A 23261-nucleotide genomic window follows, 5' to 3' on the forward strand; every position below is an offset into this window, starting at 1 on the left:
AGGATGTACTTTCCAATTTACTGAATTCGCTCTTCTGTTCACACTCCTGTCGAATCAGAACTTTTTTTTCAAATCGTTTTATTTCTTTTCCAGAGCACTGGCAGCGTTTGTAGATGATCTGAAAATGCATCCAGAGAAATACTTACTGAAGGAAAATTGGTAAGTATTGCTGCTAGACCGGCAAGTGGTAATTTTTATTTTTCACATTAAAGTTTGATTCCTTAATACCGATGTATATTATAACATATCCTTTACCCGTATATGACGTGAAATGTGGTTATCATTATAGTATACGGGAGGTTTGCGTCAGAGTACAGAGTTGAAGAAAAAAAATGCAGCTGGCTACTTAATGTTGTACTGTATTCTAACTATATATATACATCAACCCGTCGTTTACGCTCCAACATTTTAATCCTCGTGAAAATAAATGCATTTTTATTCTTAAGACAGACATCGTCAGAATGGGACTAAAAAGCATTCAGCATGCATTCTTACCCGCAAAGGAGCACAAGAGTGCGTTTTCAGACGAGCAAGAGTTTGCACATGAAATTCTTCAGAGTTGTCACACAAATCTCATATACCTTCACAATTCACAATCCATACAGTCGTCACACCACCATTCTTTACATTCATCACTGTGTATCCCATTATCATCAAAGTCACATCTGCATTTCTGTGCAATTAATTTGTTTGGAGACACTTTGCAGACGAGTTTTTTTTTTGTGTTCCAGAAGATACTGTTTTTTTCTTACTTTCGATTTTCCTTCTGTTTCTGTTTGAGAGAATTATTTGCTGTTGATGAGGATATTCGATTTTTCGTTCTTCTGTTTCTTTCTGTCAATCAGCGTCTATTTTGGCTGACGACAGTCAGAAATGTACATGTTCGCTTGCGGAACTCAGTTCTGTCATTCCCATGTAAGTTCCTGGTTGGCTTCCCTTTGCTGGATCACTTTATCCAGTCGTAATACACTGACATAAAAAAATCGCTACACCAAAAAATAATTAATGTAGAGTAATGAAATTTTGGAAATACGTTTGTCTATGTAACATATTTAGGTGCTTAACATTGCAAGATCACAGGTTAACGTAAGTAGAGATAAGCCACTGCGATTGTGAAATGCCGCTACATTAATAAATGGTGTAAATGACAGAATGTGGAATGCAGGCATGCAAACATGCATGCATTGTGTGGTACAGGTATCAGATGACTGTCTGTGTGATGAAATTCCATGCCTGTTGTATTTCGTCAGTCAATTCAGCTATGGTTAATGCTGTTCGTGGATGACGCTGCAGTTGTCGTCCGATGATGTCCCTTATGTTCTCGATTGGAGACAGGTCTACTGATTGAGCAAGCTCATGCGCCATGGCAATACCCTGTAGAGCATGTTGTGTTACAATAAGGGTATGTGGGCGAACGTTATCCTGTTGGAAAACTCCCCCTAGGATGCTGTTCATGAATGGCTTCACAACAGGTCGAATTACCAGACTGACATACAATTTTGCTGTCAGGGTGCATGGGATAACTACGAGAGTGCTCATGCTGACATACGAATACGCACCCCAGACCATAACACCAGGTGCAGTACAGTGCATTTAGGCCGCATACAGGTTGGTTGCAGGCCCTCAACTGCCTCTTTCTAACAAACCTATGGCCATACTGACACCGAGGCAGAACCAACTTTTATCAGAAAACGTAACAGACTCCAGCCCGCTCTCAAGTGAGCTCTTGCTTGACACCACTGAAGTAAAAAATGGCGATGGTTTGGGGTCAGATTGAACGCAAAGGGGTGTCTGTCTTGTAGCTGTCCTTGAAATAACTGATTTGTAACAGTTTGTTGTGTCACTGTGGTGCCAATTGCTGCTGCAGATGCAGTATGATGCACCATAATCATACACTGAACATGATGGTCTTCCCTCTCGGTAGCGCCACGTGACCGCCCGGAGCCCGTCTTCTTGCGACGGTAAATTCTCATGAACGTCGCTGGCAGCAATCATATACGGTGGCTACATTCCTGCCAAGTTCTTCTGCAAGATTGCAGAAAGAACATCCAACTTCTCATAGCCCTGTTACACGACTTCGTTCAAATCAGTGAGATGTTGATAATGGCATCTTTGTCACCTTAAAGGGCATTCTTAACCAACATTATCTCACCACGTCCATTCTCAAAGGTAACTAATGCTCATGACCATTTCATCGGGCATAGGTAAAGCGTCCTCATAGTGGCACTACTAGCCGTACTCTTACGCATCTGGTGTGATTTAGAATTGATACCATCTTTCAGACATAGAAACACCCATACCATCTTTCATCATGTCGCATAACTCCTTGTTGTTGCGATATTTTTCCGTCAGTGTGTTATACTCGATTAGTTGAACTGCTGTTTTATCTCTTGCTATTATACGTGAAGGGGGCACAGAATAAACATTAGGATTGTATGTGCATGTAGTGTGTACTCCTCTCGCAAAATTAATAGTTGACAAGTGTATCGTTAGATTTTACATGGAAGACACTTGCTACCGTGCAGACAAGAGAGCTACACCATATAGAGTTAACAGATACAGTCATAAATTAAGCTGCAGTGACTGTTGGGTTAAAAATGCTTACCTGAGAAGTCACTGTGCTGTCTTTGCGGAATGCATGAACAGTATGAAAAAACTTCAAGTCAGAGACTTCACATTCTTGTGACTACGCAGAATGTTTTAACAATTCATATTTAAAATCTGTCAGTTTCGTCATAGTGAAAGCACCTTTGTGGACAAGTATTTAGGACTAGCGAAAAGTTTCGACTCTTTTGGAGAACATGCCTTTTCCCTCGTACTTTTACATCCATTGGTCCAAAATATTTGCACTTCATTTCACAGTTACTGTTATACACTTCACAACGCAACCAATATTTATAATACTTTCCGCATCTCAGAAAACACTATCAATAATTCTTTCAGTGGATGAAATTCACTTCAACCTTTCTGGTAGAGGGACAGCAGTTGACACCCACTGATTTTAGTTTCTTTCTGGTGTGAGGTGACAGACAAGTGTTGTACGAACAGTGACAATTCCGCAATTTTTTTTTCTGCTACACTTTCTTTCGTCCGCTTTACCTGTGGTGTCAACTATTAACAGACCCTAAGTCGAAAGGGAAGTAGCATACTATGTGCATCCTCTGTGGTTTCATCTGTGTTTGCGGTTTATGGGCACCCTTCTCTAGGATCAGCACCACCAAGAGAAGTATGGCAAGGTTTGAATTTGCACCCCCCCCCCCCCCTTGCAGTCCTTAAAGAGGGAGCAGACTACTTAAATACCTTCACCATTTTTAGAATAATTTCTGTTGGATATAATCCATCAATAACATAAAATTTTATGATTGTACAGTATCCCTGGTCACCCATTTCAGTGAAACATTCAATGCATCTGCTTTAAAAGTTCTATAAACTATTCCTGAGAATAATTGAACACTTGACTTGGCTCAATTGGCTCTGAGCACTATGGGACTTAACATCTATGGTCATCAGTCCTCTAGAACTTAGAACTACTTAAACCTAACTAACCTAAGGACATCACACAACACACTTGACTTGCATTATTATACAAGTGCAACGTAATGGAAACAACCAGAAGGTTGGCTTGAACTCCACACTGCTTTCCTGGACATGTCCTGCTGGAAATGGTATATTTTTTCGTTCTTCCGAACTTTTAGCTGACTTACACAGCCAGTTATAGGGAGACGTACAGGTTAATGTGGGCTTGAAACCACGGTGCAACTCGGTACTTTTCACAATAACAAACATTGCCAGAGATAACACAGTGACAGGTAAAAATCCTAGGACTTGCTACAGATCGAACCCTAGGCTTGGATTTATTTGTAATTTTTGTAGAATTTGTAGTCTGGCACTTAACCACTTTTTTGCACCATTTCTTTCAATAAATAGAAGTTTACTGAATCCCATCTCAATAACAGGTATAAACTCAGGCCATGAATTTTGTAGACTGTACAGCACTTATACATAAGGAACACAGCTTCCTTCTTGTGTGAGCAACACATCAAACTATACCTTAGATGGAAGTTTCAGCATTCGATATACAGAAAAATCAATCGACTTGAAAGTATAATACCAGATCAGTACAGAGCATAGTTATTTCATGAGATGCTGATATTGCAGTGTTACGTGAGTCTTGATCAGAAATTGGTTATTCATACGAAGTTAAGGTTATCTTACAGTTTTGAGCGTGTAGGCCAACTGGAGCTGCTCTCTCACAGGTGGCAAATAACAACAAAATCTCAACATAACAAAAACACAGTTTACCATTGTTACCTGAAGGGTGATGGGAAAGAACCAAGTAAATCAATTTTTATGGAACTCAAGAAAAAGCAATTTTAATGTTTGAACTGTGATTACATGATATAACAAAGACATACATTAATTTTTATTCCATAAGTTAAACATTTTGGGTGCTTTGAATGTGGAAATACCATTATTGGCATACGGTGAGTTCCTACAATGAAGTAATTTCGGCCAGGCTGGCAGCTGGCTTGCATACTGGGTATTGGATGTCATCAGTATGAACCAACCCACAGACTGAGCTTTCTCCCATGGCGACCACATTTTATCAAGCTTTCAGGTTCAATTCTGCATCAAAATTACATCACCTGGAAGATACAAAAAACTTTAAGAGTTATCATATTACATGCTAAAAACCATTTGTTATTGTCTAGCATAGTTTTAAAGTTATTAAAGTCTTAAGATCTTTATCTTAAAGATAATTTAAGGACATATCTACCAACTGTGGTACAGACATCTGTGAGTAAAGAAGATTATAGTGCAACATATACACTCCTTGACAATTGCTAAGGAATAATTACCACGTGCAAAGGAACAACCAATCAATGATAGTAAAAAAATGTAGAGGGCGGAACGTTTTAACTGTAGTGAAGATTGCATGAACGTTCTGTGTGGATTCGACACTTCATGTCGTATGGCGTCTGTTGAAGATTGTTTCAGAACTGATTAGTTTGACATTCCGAGTGGTATGGCAACATGTCTGCAAGACATCATTTGAGTCCTTATGATCGTGGACGAGCAGCTGGACTGCTCAAAGCTGGTCGTAGTGTCACTAAATAGGCCACATTAATGGATGTGTCCAAAAGTGTCATCTCAGAATTAATAAAGGCCACTAAAGGTGGAAACACTATGTGAAAGCATGCTGGTGGTGGTAGATGGACCACCGCTTCGCAACAGAATCGATACGTAGCCAAACATCACTTCATATTTTTGTGTGAAAGTACCCTTACAGCACAGCATTATTGCAAGGAGATTATGCTGGATCATGTCCACCTGTTTAGGGGTGTTGCAGGACCTGACTTTTTGGTTATGAACCACAGTATCCATCCACTCAGAACTGCTGATATGTCGGGCACACTGGTGAGAGACTATACTGAAGGTATGGAATTGCCTGCATATGCCCTTGATGTGAACCCATGAAGCGTGCCTGGAATGCTCTTGGCAGATGTTTCTCAGTGAACATATTCTCCCCAAACCATGCAGGAACTGAAAACTGCCTTGAGATAGGAGTGGGACAATATCCCAAGTATACACTAGTGCCTGAGGAGGGCATATTTCTTACTGAGAATCTGATACTGACCTTTATGTTGGGAGTGCGTGACAAACATTAACGTTACTTATGCCTGTTGCCTTGCTTTCCCATATGGTAAAATCTGTACCATTTTTCATTATAAATATACCACTCCACCTCTATTACATATGTATTGTGTTTCATGTCAACCACCACTGCCTATGATTACTCCTGTCGAACAACCTCTATGTTCCTTAGCAGTAGTCAAGACATGTATTATAGCAACTTACACTATTTGGAAATACAGGACTGTTAACAGCAATAAATTTAATCTCACTATTAATTATTGGACAAATATTATGAGAGGTGTTCAATAAGTAATGCAACATATTTTTTTCTGCAAGCAGATTTGGTTTTATTCAGCATTGCAGTACACCACTCTTTTGGCTATAAAACCTTATTTTTTAACATTACTCTCTTTCAATCTGATGGCCTTACTCCATCTTCCTGGGAGGACCTGTATGCCTGCATGGTACCACTCTACTGGTCGATGTTGGAACCAATTTTGTGCTACATCAACAACCTCCTGATAGTGCATCCTTTATAGGGTCAAACAAATTGAAGTCAGAAGGACTGGCCTGGAGGATGGATGAGGAAGGACAGTCCAGTGACGTTTTCAGAGCTCTTCTCAGGTCAGAGACTTGTGTGAGGCCTTGTGTTTTGATGAAGAAGTAGTTTTGTGGTGACAAACATGCTGAAGTCAATTTTCAGAGAAGAGATGATGTGGCACCACTTCATGTATTGCTGTTTTGTTTTCAGTTCAAAGTGACAAACCCATGTCTCACTGCCTGGGATGATGTTCTACAAAAAGTTCTAACGACTAGCCTCCTAACACACAAGCAATTCCGCACAGATTGTCTTTTGTTGATGGTCTTCTCTTAGGCAGCGAGGAGCACAGCAGACACACACCTTTGAGTACCCCAACTAATGAACAAGTGTGCCAGCACCACCAACAGAGACAACCAGTTGTGCAGCAAGGTATTTGATTGTGATTGGTCGCTCATAGCAAGAGTGTGTCTCTGCATGTCCCAACATTGTACGAGTCACATCTGTGTGCAGCCAGACGAGACACAGGAGTACGGATGGTTTGTGTGATGTTACGATGATTACAGATGCCTTACCCAATGACTCACCATGCTTTTCTTCATTATCAGGTCTCCACAGACATTCTGCAAGAGCCTATGAAAATTTGTGATGCTCTGGTTTTCTGCTAAACAAAACTCAATTACAGATCTCTGCTTGGAATGCACCTCCATTCCAGACAATTTTGAAGGCTACGTATAGCGCCTCCACCAATTGGAACTTCATGAAACTATAGGGGCTAAAGTGGGAATATCCCATGTTGTCCCACAACAAATTCAACATTTTTTCAACCAACACTGGCCAAGGAAAAATCTGTTGCATTGCTTATTGAATCAGCAGTTGCAATAATACAAGCTTATGTGTTCTCAATCTTAAGAACCCTATACACTAGAGAAGCACATTAAACATGTGTTTAACAGCTAGCCTTCACTTCTCAGTTATGTGAAGATATATGAGCAACAACATGTGGTTCAGAATCCACATTAATCTCTGAGTACCTTTCCTCCGGTAGTACCTGTATTTGTAATAAGTCTCATAAATTTTATTTTGATGTTGTTTGAATACTTTCTACATTCACATTTTTAGCAGTTTTTGACATTGTCTTGCAACAAGAGAGAAAATATCATGCATTGAAGGTACAATGGTACTGGTATCTTTTAGAACCCAAAGAAGTCCGGCACTTTTCAGTTGGAAGAATAACAGCAAACAGCATTCAATTACTTCATTCATTCATTAACAACTCGTGTTCCATAAATCTCATTCTGAGCAACCATTCCTGGCTACTTCTGTAATTTATACTAACAACAAATTGCACCTAGTGCTTATCTACTTAAACTAATTATTATGGTAATAGCTACAAAATTACTTTACACAGAGTGTTCAAAATAACATGTAGAATATTTTGAGAGTTGGTAGTACTCATTAAAACAAGAAAAACAAGTCCAATAAACATGGGTCCAGAAATGTATACTTTCTGCGATAAAGGCCTGTTTACAAGAGGTAATCAACATGGTGTTTATTCATGACAGTGCACTCCTCTGCCCGGGTTCCCGGGTTCGATTCCCGGCGGGGTCAGGGATTTTCTCTGCCTCGTGATGACTGGGTGTTGTGTGCTGTCCTTAGGTTAGTTAGGTCTAAGTAGTTCTAAGTTCTAGGGGACTGATGACCATAGATGTTAAGTCCCATAGTGCTCAGAGCCATTAGAGCACTCCTCTGCCCTCCGGTGTAAGGAATGATCCACCCTTTGAAATATAGCCGGTTGTTGTTGTACCTGCTGGCACGAATTGAAGATACGACCTTGTAGTGTCAGCACATCATTGATTGGCATGGTGTAGGCCAATTCATTCAAGTGTCTCCATAACAAAAAATCTAGAGGATTGACGTCTGGGGGATGAACAAGCTGCCCCCTCCCCTCTCCCCCTCCACCACCAACGAATCCAGTGGTCCTGAAATGTCTGCATTAGATGTGATGTTCATGCACGTTGTGACAAAAGTCATGCATGAATCACATTTGTATTGGTTGCTGCAATGGCACAGTCTCCAGAAAGATAGACAATACATTAATGAGAAAGTCCAGATAATGTACCCCAGTTAACCTTTGTGGTATCATGTATGGCCCTATTAATCAATTGCCAAGTAAGCCTGCCCATATGTTAATTGAGAAATGGTGTTGATGCTCTCTTTCCTGAATTGCTTGACGATATCTGCCCATACATGCTGGTTATGGAAATTCACATGACCATCTCTTGTGAACCCTGCCACATCAGTAAATAAACTCTTGGATGTGAACAGTGGATGTGCAGCACACTTCTGCAACAGCAACTGACAAACCGCCATCTGCCATCTGATCCTGTGGCCTTAGGGCCTTGAATGCACTGTTGATATGGGTACAGCAACTGTTCATGAAGTACCTCCCCAGATAAGAGAATGAGACATGTCTTCTGTTGCTGCTAATCATTGCACACTGGTCCCAGGGGTTTCTTCCTCGAACATAGCATACGCTCATCCATGTCAGGTGTGCGGACTGCGTGGGACCTTCCAATGTCTGTCTTCCAAGATGCAAGGGTACCTGTGCTCCTCAGACACAGGAAAAGTGCCAAACAGCTTATCTGTGCTGTGGATATTTTTCAACATAGACAGCACGGGCTCGCAGGCTACGTCCATTTGCTAAACCATAGCACAATATCCTATCCGCCATTTCACTTGTTGGGTAGTAGACTTCCATTGCTAACAAGTGGCAGAAGAGAGAAAAAGTAAACGTACTACACCATTTGTACGTACAAACAGTGCAGTAACAGTAAACACATAAGTGAATTCGGCATTTGAAAGAAGGTGAAACATGATATTACCCAGAGTTGACAGAATAGTACAATAATGCACATAAACATGATGAAAACTAACATAGACTACATGTCAACTTGAAGACACAATTGACTGCAGACCAGCTAATGGTAGATAGAGTACTGTGAGTAACACATCGTAATACCCTGCCGGCACATCTTACGGAACACCAATGCAATGACTGTGCTAATATCCACAACCAAGTGTCGCGCAGCTCTTCCCATAAACCCATGTTTATGCGTTTCCAGACCCATGTTCATTGGACCCATTTTTCTTGTTTCGTTGAGTACTGTCACCTCTCAAGTATTTGACACTTTTTTTTTAACATATGTGTATTAATTGAGAAGTAGCTTCATTGAAATTAGCCACTATTCCTGCTCCTGTACTATTTAGCTGCTATCTTTATCTAACACTTCAAACAAAGTGTTTCTGTAATATCTTTGCACAGACCACTATCAGTTGTCCAGTCAGTCAGTCAGTCTTATTGGTCTAATGATTCAAACTTGGGGGTGAAACTCATGCAGGGACTTCCAGTAACACGACCTTGGTTCAACGCCCAGCCACTTAGAGTGCTGCAATTTTATCTGTCCATCATCAGGGTATCTTATTGGTATCTTATTGGATCATTTAAATAAAGTCTATCATATTTGTTTTGGTTTCTTTCAAAACTGAAACTACATAGTTCCATAGCATTGTACTTATGATTACAATTTCTTGTGTGCACTATAAATAGAAGCTGATTTTGTCACATCGTGTTCTGTGGGCTCATGATTGAGTATTTGCTGCTGTAAATCTGTGTGTAAACTGTTTGATATAAAGGCATTGTAAATGTATGTCTGTTATTTTAATTTATTTTGTTGCATCCGTTTTCCATACATGGAACTCCATTTTAGCAGCTTTTGGCAGACTTAGTACAGTATTCAACTGCATTACATTTTGTCCAGAATGAGTACCTATGTAATTCTGCTTTGAATGTTGTTGATTCTTGCCAATGATTGAGAGTTTCGCACATTTCACAGTGGCTTGCAGAGTATGGAAGTAGATGTTGATGGATACGCTTTGTAGTGTTAATGAGTAGAGCATACTTCCTTGCAAACGCTACCAAAGGCAGCAGTAGTTATGCAAATATATTCACTTGTTATTAACATGTACCGGTACTACAAACAATAGATTTTAACGGAAATCAGTGTGGTAGAATCATTCTTCTCAGAATCCATTCAGTGTGAGAAAATACTAAAAATGGATGTGAACAAAAATAACGTAGAATACGAGGAACATGGTTACAATGCATCTAAATCGAGCAGTTCATCCACAGATTCATAAGCAGTAACAAATAGACACGGGTCCACAGAATACCATGCGACGAAATCAGCTTCAGTTTCAATTGAAACAAAAACAAATATGGAATCAATTACCCCAGCCAGTATTATGGATGGGAAGCAGTACACGAGCAACATACTTACAAGTGCGCAATATACACAAGAAGGTCGTAATCAGGAACAGTGCCATGAAACCAGCTACTGTGACATATCACATTGGATGACTTACGTTTTGATACTGCTAAAGTGTGATTCTTTCCAATTGATGATGGGCTTATGGTCAAAATTGCAATATTGGGTTTTACAAATAAAAATACAGCCAAAAGGTGACCACTATATCATATACATAATTTTACATTACTGAACTCCCACTATGAAAAGTTAATCTTTAGTTTTTTATTGGGTGTTCTCGAATATATTACTTTGCATGGTAACAAAAACCTTTCCAGGTACATGCTCAACCACCAGACTATCAGGCCCACCCATAATGTATAAATGAAAAAATCATCATCATCTGATAACCATCTTTCATAAAGCAAGAATACGGATGTTTGCACCAGATTTTTCTCGTATTCAAAGTTCACTGCCAGGACACTAGGAGGGCTATTGTCATTTTCTGTTTTTGAACCTTAACATGGGCTTTGCACCTCTTAAAATTTGGTATTATGTGAGGTCAAGGCTGCTTCTGTAAGTCATGTTAAACTGTAGGTTTCCCTTCCATGACAGGATTACTGGTGTAGGTTAAGAGTGCGCAAGTTGCTGAAGTAGCGTCCAATTGAAAGAATTTGCGAACAGGTCACATACCTCTTGAGGAAAGTTCAGCAGCCAATCGTGCCATACATATTTACTTTCAGCTGTCCATATACAGGCAAAGGCAGGATTTATCTAATACACAGAATTTATAATTTTGAGTCAAACCATGGGTGTCTGCAGAAATTTACTAGGCTGTGAGGATACACTAAAATTTTATTTTTTGTATGAATGAATTGGAAAGTTTCGAGACATAGTATTGTCTCTCAAAGATCGGCCACATTGTGCTACAATTTGCTACATGAGATGTTTAGCATGATAACAGGCAATAAATTAGGAAGTGTATGAGAATTTTGCAATAAATAAAAACTCAATAGATTGCAGCAGCAGGGTGAGGGGCAAGTACCCTCTTTTCACGGACACCTATTACTTTAAGTATTTAGATAAATTGTAGAAAGAGTTGCTAATGAGATAATCTTTTACTTTGTTTTTAAATAGTTGGGGATTTTGCAACCTTTTACGTACTTTTGCACCAGATATAAAACTCCAGTTTGAACCCTAGAGGGAGATACATAGTCTACATGGAAATTATTTATACTTGTCGTGTTATGGCCTTGAGTTGCTGAGTTCATTCTATTTTTATTAACTACAAATACCATAAGGGCATATGAGTACATAAATCCCTAGGCTCAGTGGAAACAAAAGTCCTTCCAACCTTCACTGTAATTCTACAAAAGGTAAAGCCACCATCAATCCAAAGGTTGGTTTGAAAATTCTACTGTATTCCTAGACATGGTGCTATTGGACCCCATTACAAGCCATGCCTTTTTTAACATCATCTGAACTGGTCTACCTAGCAGTCAAAGGGTAATCTACAATTTAATGTGGACTTCAAACTAGAATCAATCCACACTTTTCACATTAATAAACATGGCCCAAGTTGAAATAAGTGATACGGGGCACACAAAACGGGTTAAAAACCATTATTGGTATGTTTTTCTCTCCGTAGTCTCACACTTAACCACAGAGCCACACACCACTTTAGTCACTGTTGTAGGAAAATGATATAGGCCTACTCTTATTCTTGAAACCTGTATGTCGTGTTTTGTGTATCTGTGTATTTTCTTTGACATGGAACAGGTCAAATGGACCCTCACTTGTCAAATGGTCTGGAACTGGCCAAAAGATACGTCAGGAATCTTGAAAGACTTATTCATACTTTCAATAAACAGGAAATGAATTACCAGCATGGCATGATGCATGTTATGTCAAACAGTTTTCTTCAATCCAAATTTCTAGAGCCCAAAAACAAACAAGAAACAACAAAAAGCTTTCATACCTTAAAAATGAAGACGGTAAGTACAATGAATATTGTACCAATGATGCCAAACTTCTTTTTCAGTCCCATAGCAAAGACACCAAAATGTGAACACTGAAAAGCCACAAAACGTAAACAATAAAAAGCTTTGAAATGTGAACAAAACAAAAACTAATGATAACTTAAACAGAGGAATGAAGAGGCACGAAATGTGCATATTATCTGAGAGCTACAGGAGAGGCGCAGCTGGAATTATGTCTAGCATGCAAAAACAATTTAAAATAAGACATTACTGAACCCAGAGCTCTTCTCTTTGAAGTGCTGAAAAGTTGTGAAAATCTATTAAAGAACTATGCATATAGAAAAGAAAGCAACGTAGCAAAAAGGGCTCTAATGCAAGTGCTTAAAAAATCTCATGTGGACACTTTTGAAGTTAACATTCCTCATAAGTATGACTTAATAGAAAGCACATTTGTAAAACAGGAAATAAATTTAGCAAATAAAAAATTAAGGGAAGTATGTGACAAATTTACGCATGTTAAATTTACTGAGGCTGACAGCTCACTTAAGGAACCTCCGCAAGACATAGGCTGTGTACAAATTCTAAAGATAAGAGAGAACTAGGATACAGACAGATCTTAAATGCTATTGCCAATACCAAAACAAAGAATCATGCAAAAATTACATGCAGAAATATTGTATTCAGTGAAAGGTTCCATTACAGAGGTACAAAATCTGGTTGTAAGAATAGGAGGATTATTGGCAACTCATTTGACAGTATCTTGCACTAGTGACATAACACATTAGACAGCCAGATTTATTGGAATCCCCAAGAGTAATAAAGCTGAGAAGAAAGAAGACTTCCACAATACAGGAGGATTTTTGGAATCCACCACTGCAGGGGAAGAGCATATAGCAGAAGATCAGAAGCCCAAGCCACCAATACGTATCCTTAGTGAAATTACCCTGAAACACAATACTGATAATTCTAAAAATAGTGCATATTTAAACAAATCTAAATATCTAGAAATTTTCTACCAGAAGATAAGAGGACTTAAAAATAAAATAGTCCAGTTGTAATGAAGCTAAATTTTACTGAATGTGGAAAGCAACCTGACACATTATATTTCACAGAACACTACGTCATAGTGGAATTCACAAGTTGTGCATTGACAGATTCAGCTTAGCATCTCATCTCATTATTGTAGATCTACCATGGAGAAAGGCGTAGTAGTGCTTTACGGTAGAAATAATGTACTACTTTGAGCCCTAAACTTTAGGTATTTTTGTGTTTAGCAACACTTTGGAGTGTGTAGCATAGAACTGACATTTAAAAAAAAAACACCAATCAGTTGCCATATTATCAATTAACAGGACACCTGTAGGGAATTTGGGAATCTTTCTCAAACAAAGTGAAGCAGTCTTGTCAAAATTGTAGAAAAAGTTAATCATATTACTAGGTGACTTTAATGTAAATTTCTTGGTTGAAAGTAATAAGAGTAGAACTGAAGCAACAGATGAGCTCTTACAATTTAGTGCCAGTACCAGAATTTTCCACTAATGTAACGGGTCATTCTAGTACTTTAACTGATATAGACACAGCAGCTTGACAGTCAAGTCTTAGATAGGCTGTTAGGCTATAATTCTTACTATCCCTTAGTTCCATCTTAAGATAAAACCACAACCTGTCTAGAAAGCTGTGAGAGTAACAAATAAAGAAACAATGGAGAGACAGAGGCAGAAGCTACAGTCAGTAAATTGGTCTGATGTATATGATACAGATGTTAACTTAAAACTTAATGTGCCTTTTTATTACTTAAACTACAAGTCTGTTTGAGGAAGTGTAACCAAAGTAAAGAGTTAGAGAAAACTGTTGTAACACTGTGTTTAAGCCATAGATTACTCAGGGCATAAAGATTTTGCGTAAAAATGGATTTGTATGCGTCAGCCAGACTGCCTAACAATTCTGGAGTGATGAGACAATCTAAAGTGTACTCTACAGTATTACGGAAGATGGTACAACAATTTGAAAGTATGTAGGTACTTAAAAGAAGCAGTTGATGAATCTAGTAACAAAACGAAAGTCATATGGAAATATGTGAAAAATAAGGCTAGGAATAGTTCAGCTGCCAACGAAATGATCAGTTTAAGAAATGTCTGCAATATATATATGATCCTAAAATGGTGACCAGTACATACTTTCAACAATCATTTTTTAACATTACAAACCCAGCATGGTGTCTGAAGTCTTTAAATAAAGCTATGGAGTTCTTACATAACACTCTAATTAACGTAACAGGTGATATGCGTGCTCTGTAAAAGACAGTGATTGAAATAGAAAAAAATAATTCCGCCTTTAAACAGCACAATTTTGCTGAAGTTGTTAACATTACCAGTAAATTACTGAAATAAAACTGTAGAGAAATAAGGAAAGGCCTCTGCCATATTTTTAATAAGTCACTTGAGGAAGGGCAAATCCGACCAACTCATAAAAATGGAGAAAAGACAAATGCTGCAACCCATGAACCAATTTCAATTCTCTCAGTTTTTCTAATGTACCAAATAAATTTATGCACAGCAGAATAGTTGAGCTTCTTAGTAAGTACAACATCCTCAGCAACAGCTTTTTTTGGTTTTGGAAGAGTGTATCAACAGACGATGATATATATGCATTTATTGACAATTAAACGACAGTTGGATTATTTTGTGACCTGTCAAAAGCTTTTGACAGAGTTAGCACTTGCTGTTGAATAAAAGACCTTAGGAATGAGTGGTGTAGTAGACTAGAGGCATGAATCGTATGTGTGGTAAAAAGCAAACAGTTATAATGGAAAGAACGCATGGTGGCCATGTATCTTCAAACTGTGTATCGTTTGCCATTGTATTGGACTGATTGTTTTTTCTACTATTTGTAAACGATTTACCATTACATACATAACATGGAAAAGTTAGTTCCATTTTTGCCGATGCCCACTACTATATTTGTATTGTATATCTGCTAATAATCATTCAGGAAATATATTAAGGGGGTAGTACCTAAACTATTTGCAAATTTGGTAAAGTGAATTAAAATCAATTCTCTCTCAGTCAATCTAAAACCAACGGTACGGTATTTCTTGGTTAAAGTGATTCGAGTTTATAAGATCTTATTATTATTACGTACGTGAAACTTCTCTGAATCTGAAGGTTTTATATTTTTGCTACTGTGCTGCATAAATGTTCCGTGTCGAATTGCAATTAATTTCCTGTTCTACAACACGTTTCACAATGGCGATGATCACGTGAATCAGCTGTTCCGCGTTCAGCAACGTCACGTGACTATGTAGGCATTTGCGAACGCCAGACGCTTTTCACATGTTACCTCACAGCGCGAAGGTCGCGCTAGTGTAGTTGACAGTTGTAGTTGTGTGGTGAAGGTTTGTGGGTTGTTCTGCTGCGAGAGACGAAGGTGATGTGAAGTATGTCTGTGATATACAGAAAAACCATTGCATTTGCCGACAAGTTTGTCCCGCCCAGTCTTCAGCCGCTTTGGAATCATCCTGCTGGACCCAAGACAATTTTTTTTTGGTCCCCTGTCTTCAAATGGGGGCTTGTCATTGCTGGCCTTGGAGACCTGAAGAGACCAGCGGATAAAATAAGTATTTCACAGTCTGGAGCTCTAACAGCCACGGGATTAATATGGTCTCGGTATTCATTAGTAATCATACCGAAGAACTGGAGCCTTTTTAGTGTGAATGTATTTGTTGCAGCCACTGGTCTGTATTCACTGTCACGGGCTGTTAACTATCAGCTAAGTCTTAAAAATAAAAATAGTGAAGTTCCGCAGCAGAGCTGAGGATGTACCGTAGTATATGCAATGTAGAATTCTTTGATGCCGTAGAAAGTAATTTTAACTATACAGAGCCAGTGATACTTCTCATGTAGTCTTCAGAAGATGCGCTGTAATTCCACACACAAAACATGGATTTAGATGTATCATGAAATATTTATTTTAGTTTAATAAGCGGTTTTATTGCTTTTAACGGTTTGGTGAGATATGTTTGTATCACTTTTGTACGTTTCGTTTACCATAAGCACAGCAGTTTCACTAATGATGTGGAGGGGAAGATAACTTACGCATGACAGAGATCTGCTAATTCTTCCAAATTTGTGGGAAGAACTTATTTGAAACGGCGAAATTCCCATATTTCCGAAGTAGCAATTGTATTACTTTGCTACTTGGGGGTATTTGTAAGAACCGCGAGCCGTCAAACTTATCTCCATGCAGTCGAGTATTGCACGCTTGTTGCTGAAGTGTTAATTTCCAAATTTAATTCCCCTACTAGTTCTAGTAGAGTGACTCAAGCGTTTGCTCAAAGAACTTAAAGTTCAGAATCAGGTATTTATTGTGATAAGTAACTTGTTTCTCAATAAAAAGTATCAAATGCTTATAACGTGGAACATCGCCGAAGACTCGCATTCCACTGCCATGTACCTGTATCTTCCGGTGAATGTGGATATCAGAAATAGATATTTAGTACCAGTATTTTATACAACATGACATATTCACGTATAAAATGCAGTCGAATCTTGGCCTGTCTGATAACATTATGACATAGAAGAAATCTCTCGTTAAAATTGGAGTGAAGTTTGTAAACAATAGATGTTTTATGAGCCTAACTGCCTGTTATTTTTTACACATGGAAAGCAGCAGGTTTTTCGTCTTTTTTTTTAAAAGAAGGCTTAGTACTACGGCTTATCAATTTCAAAGCTTCTGTAACTTTCAGTTTAGCCCATATTTCAGTGAGATGTATTTTGCACCTTCAGATAGCAATTCTGCTTCTCTCTAAATTGTGTAAGGTGAACTAGTATGACTAATTGCATTAATGATGTAACTGCAAAGTTACTTGGGTTTCTTGAAAAAATTTTATTCTGATGTTATGGAATCTCTCAGATGCGAAACTGATTCTGCTGATTGTTTACTCTGTTATGTATGTTGTTTGCAATATTATTCTTTTTCAACCTAATGACTGTGATAGTTTTGCTGTGATTCATTATCTGAATTGCTTTGTGATTGTTTGCAAAAGCAAGAGTTTTGCTGTGATTCATTATCTGAATTGCTTTGTGATTGTTTGCAAAAGCAAGAAATCTTAAGTAGTTTTGGTATATTTTGTTGGTCAAAATGTGTGATGAACTGTAAATTTTTGAAAATATTTTCTTGTTGCTAACTTAGATCTGGATTGTGAGACATATTTATGCCATTTTCAATATAAACTGAGCCAAAAGTTGTCTTGCCATAATTAGTAGTAACTAGTAGTAGTAATTTTGGAGATTATCTTGTGAATTTAAAACAATAGCGACACATAGATGATGATGTTTCTAATATTTTATAAATCTTGTTAAGATTTCATAATGTTTATTTTTATTGGACTCACTGCATCTGTTTTTGTTCTACTGTTGTAGAGAATACATTGAAAGCAATAAATAGTGATTTATTTTCATATTATATGTACTTCATTTTTACACACAACAGAAACATCTTAAGACACCTTAAGACAGTTCAGTGATAAATCAACATTTGTAATAAGGTATGTTGTTGCTAATTGGTGTATTTTAAACAGAACCCATCTTGGGCACTGTTTCAAATTATTTGCTAGTTATAGTCAATTTCAAGAGATGGCAACAAGGGTTCAGAACCCTTTGTTTAATTTTTGAAAGAGAAGTGTTTTATGAGGCATATATTTATCACTGAATCACCAAATATATATTCACTAATGATACATTAAAGCTGAAGAAGAACTCTGACCATAATTTTTGGAAACATTATAGATTTTGACATTTAATCAAGACATGAACATAAATATAGGTAACATATGGTGTGAATAAAGTGATTTGCTGTTTCTGATGGTAATATGCATGCATGCGTACATTTCTGAAGCACTAATGTGTGATCTTGAATTACAGAAATGAACACAATTGTATAAAATGTTACATATGTTGCAGTCTGATGACTGCCATTTCTCATATATAGCTATGCAGCCACTGTAGAAGTTAACTGTTTTCAAGCAGTTTAATGCATAGTCCATTAAGAGTGTTCAGTGCACTGTACAATGAGAAATGGTGCCAAAGAAGTAATCTTCTGTCAAGGTTACCTACTTTGTGGCTTCAGCTGAGGTGATGTGAATATTTAAACGCAGTAACATTATTGTAAAAAAACACACATACACACACACACACACACACACACACACTCACACTTATTTTCTGGAAGCAATGTAACTTGACTGGTGTAGAACTTTATTCATTCCTTTGAAACTTGATTTGATGGTGTCTGTAGAACACAGTGAATGAATGGATGCGAGTGTGGAAATTTTATACTATTGTCACAAGAGCTATCAAAGTTTGGTGACACATTCAGGTTCAGTTGTACATTACTTGTATCCCACAGTAATCATCATTTGCTTTATGGTTTACCCAGTAAACCCTCTTGCATTCCCTTTGCTACTTCTTACGTAAAATATTAGTATCTGACCTATCTAATACAGTATAATTTAATATTCCTTCAATGACAATTCATTCACATTTTAATCAATCATGCATTAAAATTATCCTCTTATTGAAAATGGCAGCTTCATGTATCTTTCTAAAAAATAAAAAAAATTCTATGCAATATTAGTTAAAACACAGTACAACAGAAACCTTAGACTGAATTGTATTATTGTAAGATATAAAAAAATTAGGAAATGCCACATCACTGTATATACCTACAGCCAATACGCCTTTTGAGATGCATGATAAAATCAGTACAGAAATGAAAATTGTCATCTTATGTTGATCATTTCAGGATTTAGGTCATGGGAGTCACAATATAATTGCTGCCGATAGCCAATTCTAAAGTGAAACAATTCTGACTACTTTTCTACAGGCTGTCCTTGTGTCTCGATCTCCAAAGTGTGAATTTGAAATTGGGAAAAAGAGGTCTGAGTACTGGAAGAATTGATTGTTTCTTTGAACCTTTTCTTGGTGGTGATGTTTACCATTTGTTCATTGTTATCCCCTTATGAAATCAACAGCACCCACGAGTGTCTTTGTCCTTACTATTGTTGAGAGAGATTCAATTCAGGTGTAACAGTTTGAGGTTTATTTGTTTGTAATATTCGTATTAACCTCACCCTGTACTATTTTGTTAGATTTACTGTGCTGTTCTTGAGTTCAACTTATTTATGCATAGTTTAGTTAATACCAGTGGAAGCAATTCGTGGAAATTAAAGTTAGTGTCTGCAGGAACTTGTTCAGTGTGGGGAATAAACAAAGTTTGAGGAGTTCTTGTCTAAAACTGTATCCCCATCCTTCACATAACTGCTTAGCAGATCATTGCATTTTTGTCTATGTCATGTGTTATGACATTTCATTCAGTGTCTGATCATTCCAGAGGCGGGTTGAAATACAAGACTGTTTTTTCAACCATATCACTTTAGATGTATGTCCTTGCCTACCCCTCATCAAGGTGGCAGCTTATCTGGCAGATTGGGAAAAAAGGATGGCATTAATCATATTTACTGTGTGAGTGCATTTGAGTGATAACCAAAGATTTTCATTATTCATTCATTTGACACTTAGCCACTAAGATCACAGCAAGTGATATGTGGCCTTCTGTTTTGTTATATATTGAACACTAACCCCACATGCTAAGAAAATGGAGTGAAATGACATAAACATTTAACAGCCAGTGTTGAGATGACAGCAAATCCAATCGTATGCTATAAAATTTTGGTACCAATAACATAAACATAAAAACTTGATAGTATGTAGGGAAATGCTATTACCATAAGATCTTTTTCTTACCAATGAAACTATTTTATGACAAGTTTTGTCCATTACTGAAAGCAGCATTTTATAAAATTTAAGCAGTCAGATATCACTTGGTGTCACTGAGATACTGTTAAAACTGATCTTCCCAGAGAGCATTTAGAATAGTAAAATGTGATGACTCTGAAGTAAAAGTGATACTTTGCACTGAGGATTATTCTGATGTTATAAGCCAGGATAGGCTACAAACTACCATCAACTAACCATAACTATTCTTCAATTTCAAGCGTATCTTATTTTCATAAATAATCTGTATGAAGGCAACCCAGCTGATAATTTTCAGGTAATTTTTTTTAGAATCTGTAATGCTTCCCAGCTAATATTTTTGCACATAACTTATTGAAAACCTTGTTGCTGTTGCAGGATTTCTCCAACACTATTAGTTACATGGAATTTACATACTTCAGTACAAATACTGTGTAAATTGTAGAAGTGGCTAAGGAGATATTCTTTTGATCTGTGTTTAAATTCTTTTGCTTTATGTTTAAATATTTTGGGATTCTCAATTTCCAGACTGATGTCCACTAGCAATCTGTCACAAGCTTTTGCGACAACTATAAATATCCATTCAGAACCATAGAGAGGGATGCATTAGTTATATGGAAACTATTTCTAATTATGGTATTGTTTGCTGGAAAGCCTCTTTTTGTATGGTGTGCAACTGCTGTTGTGTTTGGCCAAAAAAAACTCTGAATTAATTGAGAACAATGAGTGGGTGTGCTACCTTGGTGAAGGTGCCAGCCGTCCACTGCCCACAAGTCTGGTTGTTTGCATCTTACTGCTTCGCGAAGGCATTGTAGAACTCTTGGTAGTACTCCTTATTGAAATTAGTACCTTGTGGGGCATACTCGTGATGGACCACACCATTGGAGTTAGAAAAGGAGATCAACACGTCTTTCACATTGCTGCGGATCTGCCTCGCTTATTTTTTATGTGACAGCACAGCATGGAATTCAACTTTTACACGACACAAGCTCAGCACAATAGGCTATGGGGTGGTAGGACTGGACCAAGTGAGTCATCAGGCAATCACCATCGACATTTGCACTGAAGATTTATTTGGCACATTTAAACAAGACAAATAAAACCATCAACACATTTTTAAAATTACCATAAACCACGGTACTTATGGCCTATTACACATGTAGTGAAATGAGTTAAAAATTATTTACTCAAAAACTATCATCAACTTGAAGAACAATTTACTAAAATTTAACGAGGAAATGTAGTCTTTCATTGCTGCAGTGATTGGTATTACCAAAGTAATTCAGAGTACAGGCAATGACAAATCAGATACCATGGCACACAATCACGTTACTTAAATGGTAGGCACCCTACAATGTAGGATATAAAATCCAAAATTTCATGTGACCAAGCAACCTCGTGAGATTCAACAAACTATGCCCAGAAGTGGACGCCCATCCACTCAGCTTTTTCCAATACAGGCTCAGCATGGACTCCAAATGGGAGCAACAATGGTCACGAATAGGCATGAAAAATCCCAGAACTAGTAGGTACCTAGAACAGACTGACATCTGCCATAAGTAACTAGAAAAACAATAATTAATTACAGTACATCATCTGTAGAATTAATCAACCTATTAATGAATATCAGCTAAGCAGTAAAAATCTATTATCTTATATGTGTAATGCCAACTATACATTAAGCCGTGAGCGAACTAGATACATGGCCAGCCGCATACGGGGGCAAAGGGGGCGGAAAATACACAAGAGCACAAGCAGGACACAACCCACGACCCCGCACCCACTACCAAGACAAACAGCAGAAGTCCCAGTAAAACGAAATTAAATGCAAGTAACTAGCGTGCAGGCTAATGGTATATCGAGACCCCTCCGCTCGATGCAAAACATAAGGCGACTTGCAGCAAATAGCCACACTTAAATTTATGTTTAAATCAGAATTAATTACCATATTCACCTACTGTCATTGAAGGAATTCTTGTAGTTTCATTAATAGAATCAGTTTCAAACTATTTAAACACACAATAATGACTGGCCTCTCAGTAACTGTTAAGAATTTATGAAACTACTCATTTAGAATTAGACACGTGTCTCTCGGACACAGTATCACTTCAGATAGAAACGTAACAGTAATGTTATAGCAATTGGCAGCAGAATATATCCAGGGAAAATTTTATCCGTGTATATCTATAGCAACTGGCCAGCTTAACTCCGTTGTGTGATATAAATACAATAATCAGGCGGCGCTTAGACAAGGACCAGCCAAACTGTTTTCAATAGTGGTTAACACTGACAGTAACAATCTATCAACAGAAAGTACCAGCACTCCAGGCCCCCATAAATGTTAGTCATCACATCACATACAGCTCTCACTAGAACCTTCCGAACTAAGCAAGTTGAAATTAACACATTCAAGGACAGACTCAGTAGGAGTAGCAATGGCCGACCAAGAAAATGAAGTCAACAGCACTGAACCCAATAGTAGGTTCTGGTCACAATTTACAGCACAAGCAAGGCCCTTACCCTCTTGCTTGTTTGACAAAGCCAGCCATCGCAGATCCTGGTGCCAGAAGACATGCAGGAAGCGAAATACACCAATGACTTCCCAGTAACATGACTGGTTCCACGTCGGCGATATTTGCTACGGCGCTGTCACCCGGGTAAACAGCCTCTTTTAGATGTGCTCTTCCTGCTGCCTCGTGCGGTGCCTGTACTGTCCGCCAGATGTCCCAAACAAAGTTACTGCTAGGCGTCCCAAAGCAAAAACCTCGCTACTTGCTAGAGCTTACCCCCTCGCTCCCCGATCGACCCGGTAGGTGGCGTCCCCGCACGCTCTGCACACACCACTGGCTCATCCTTCCCCTCAGAAACCTGGAAACCATCCCCCATTAGTTCAAGACAAGAGTTAGCTCCCTCCCTTGACCTGACAGATGTGGACCTGTGAGGTTTTCCTTGTGTGACTATTCCGAACCAGCAAACTGACTGGGTTCAA

At 38.1% G+C, this 23261-nt stretch overlaps 1 protein-coding gene and 1 long non-coding RNA gene across 2 annotated transcripts in view; one reads left to right on the forward strand and one right to left on the reverse strand.

Annotated features, from left to right (window-relative positions):
- Nucleotides 1–23261, forward strand: part of LOC124607061 (uncharacterized protein DDB_G0284459-like) — a 415556-nt gene that overhangs the window by 207334 nt on the left and 184961 nt on the right. Inside the window, exon 4 of the mRNA XM_047139238.1 lies at nt 94–159. Coding sequence (XP_046995194.1) covers nt 94–159 — 66 coding nt within the window. The remainder of the gene's footprint in view (nt 1–93; nt 160–23261) is intronic.
- Nucleotides 4346–15761, reverse strand: LOC124607062. The gene is made up of 3 exons (XR_006978758.1): nt 15603–15761; nt 12461–12553; nt 4346–4646 (listed from the first exon to the last, which is right to left on the reverse strand). It is a non-coding gene; the product is annotated as an uncharacterized LOC124607062 (long non-coding RNA).

The sequence above is a fragment of the Schistocerca americana genome, chromosome 3, assembly GCF_021461395.2.
Source record: "Schistocerca americana isolate TAMUIC-IGC-003095 chromosome 3, iqSchAmer2.1, whole genome shotgun sequence".
Lineage (NCBI taxonomy): Eukaryota > Metazoa > Arthropoda > Insecta > Orthoptera > Acrididae > Schistocerca > Schistocerca americana.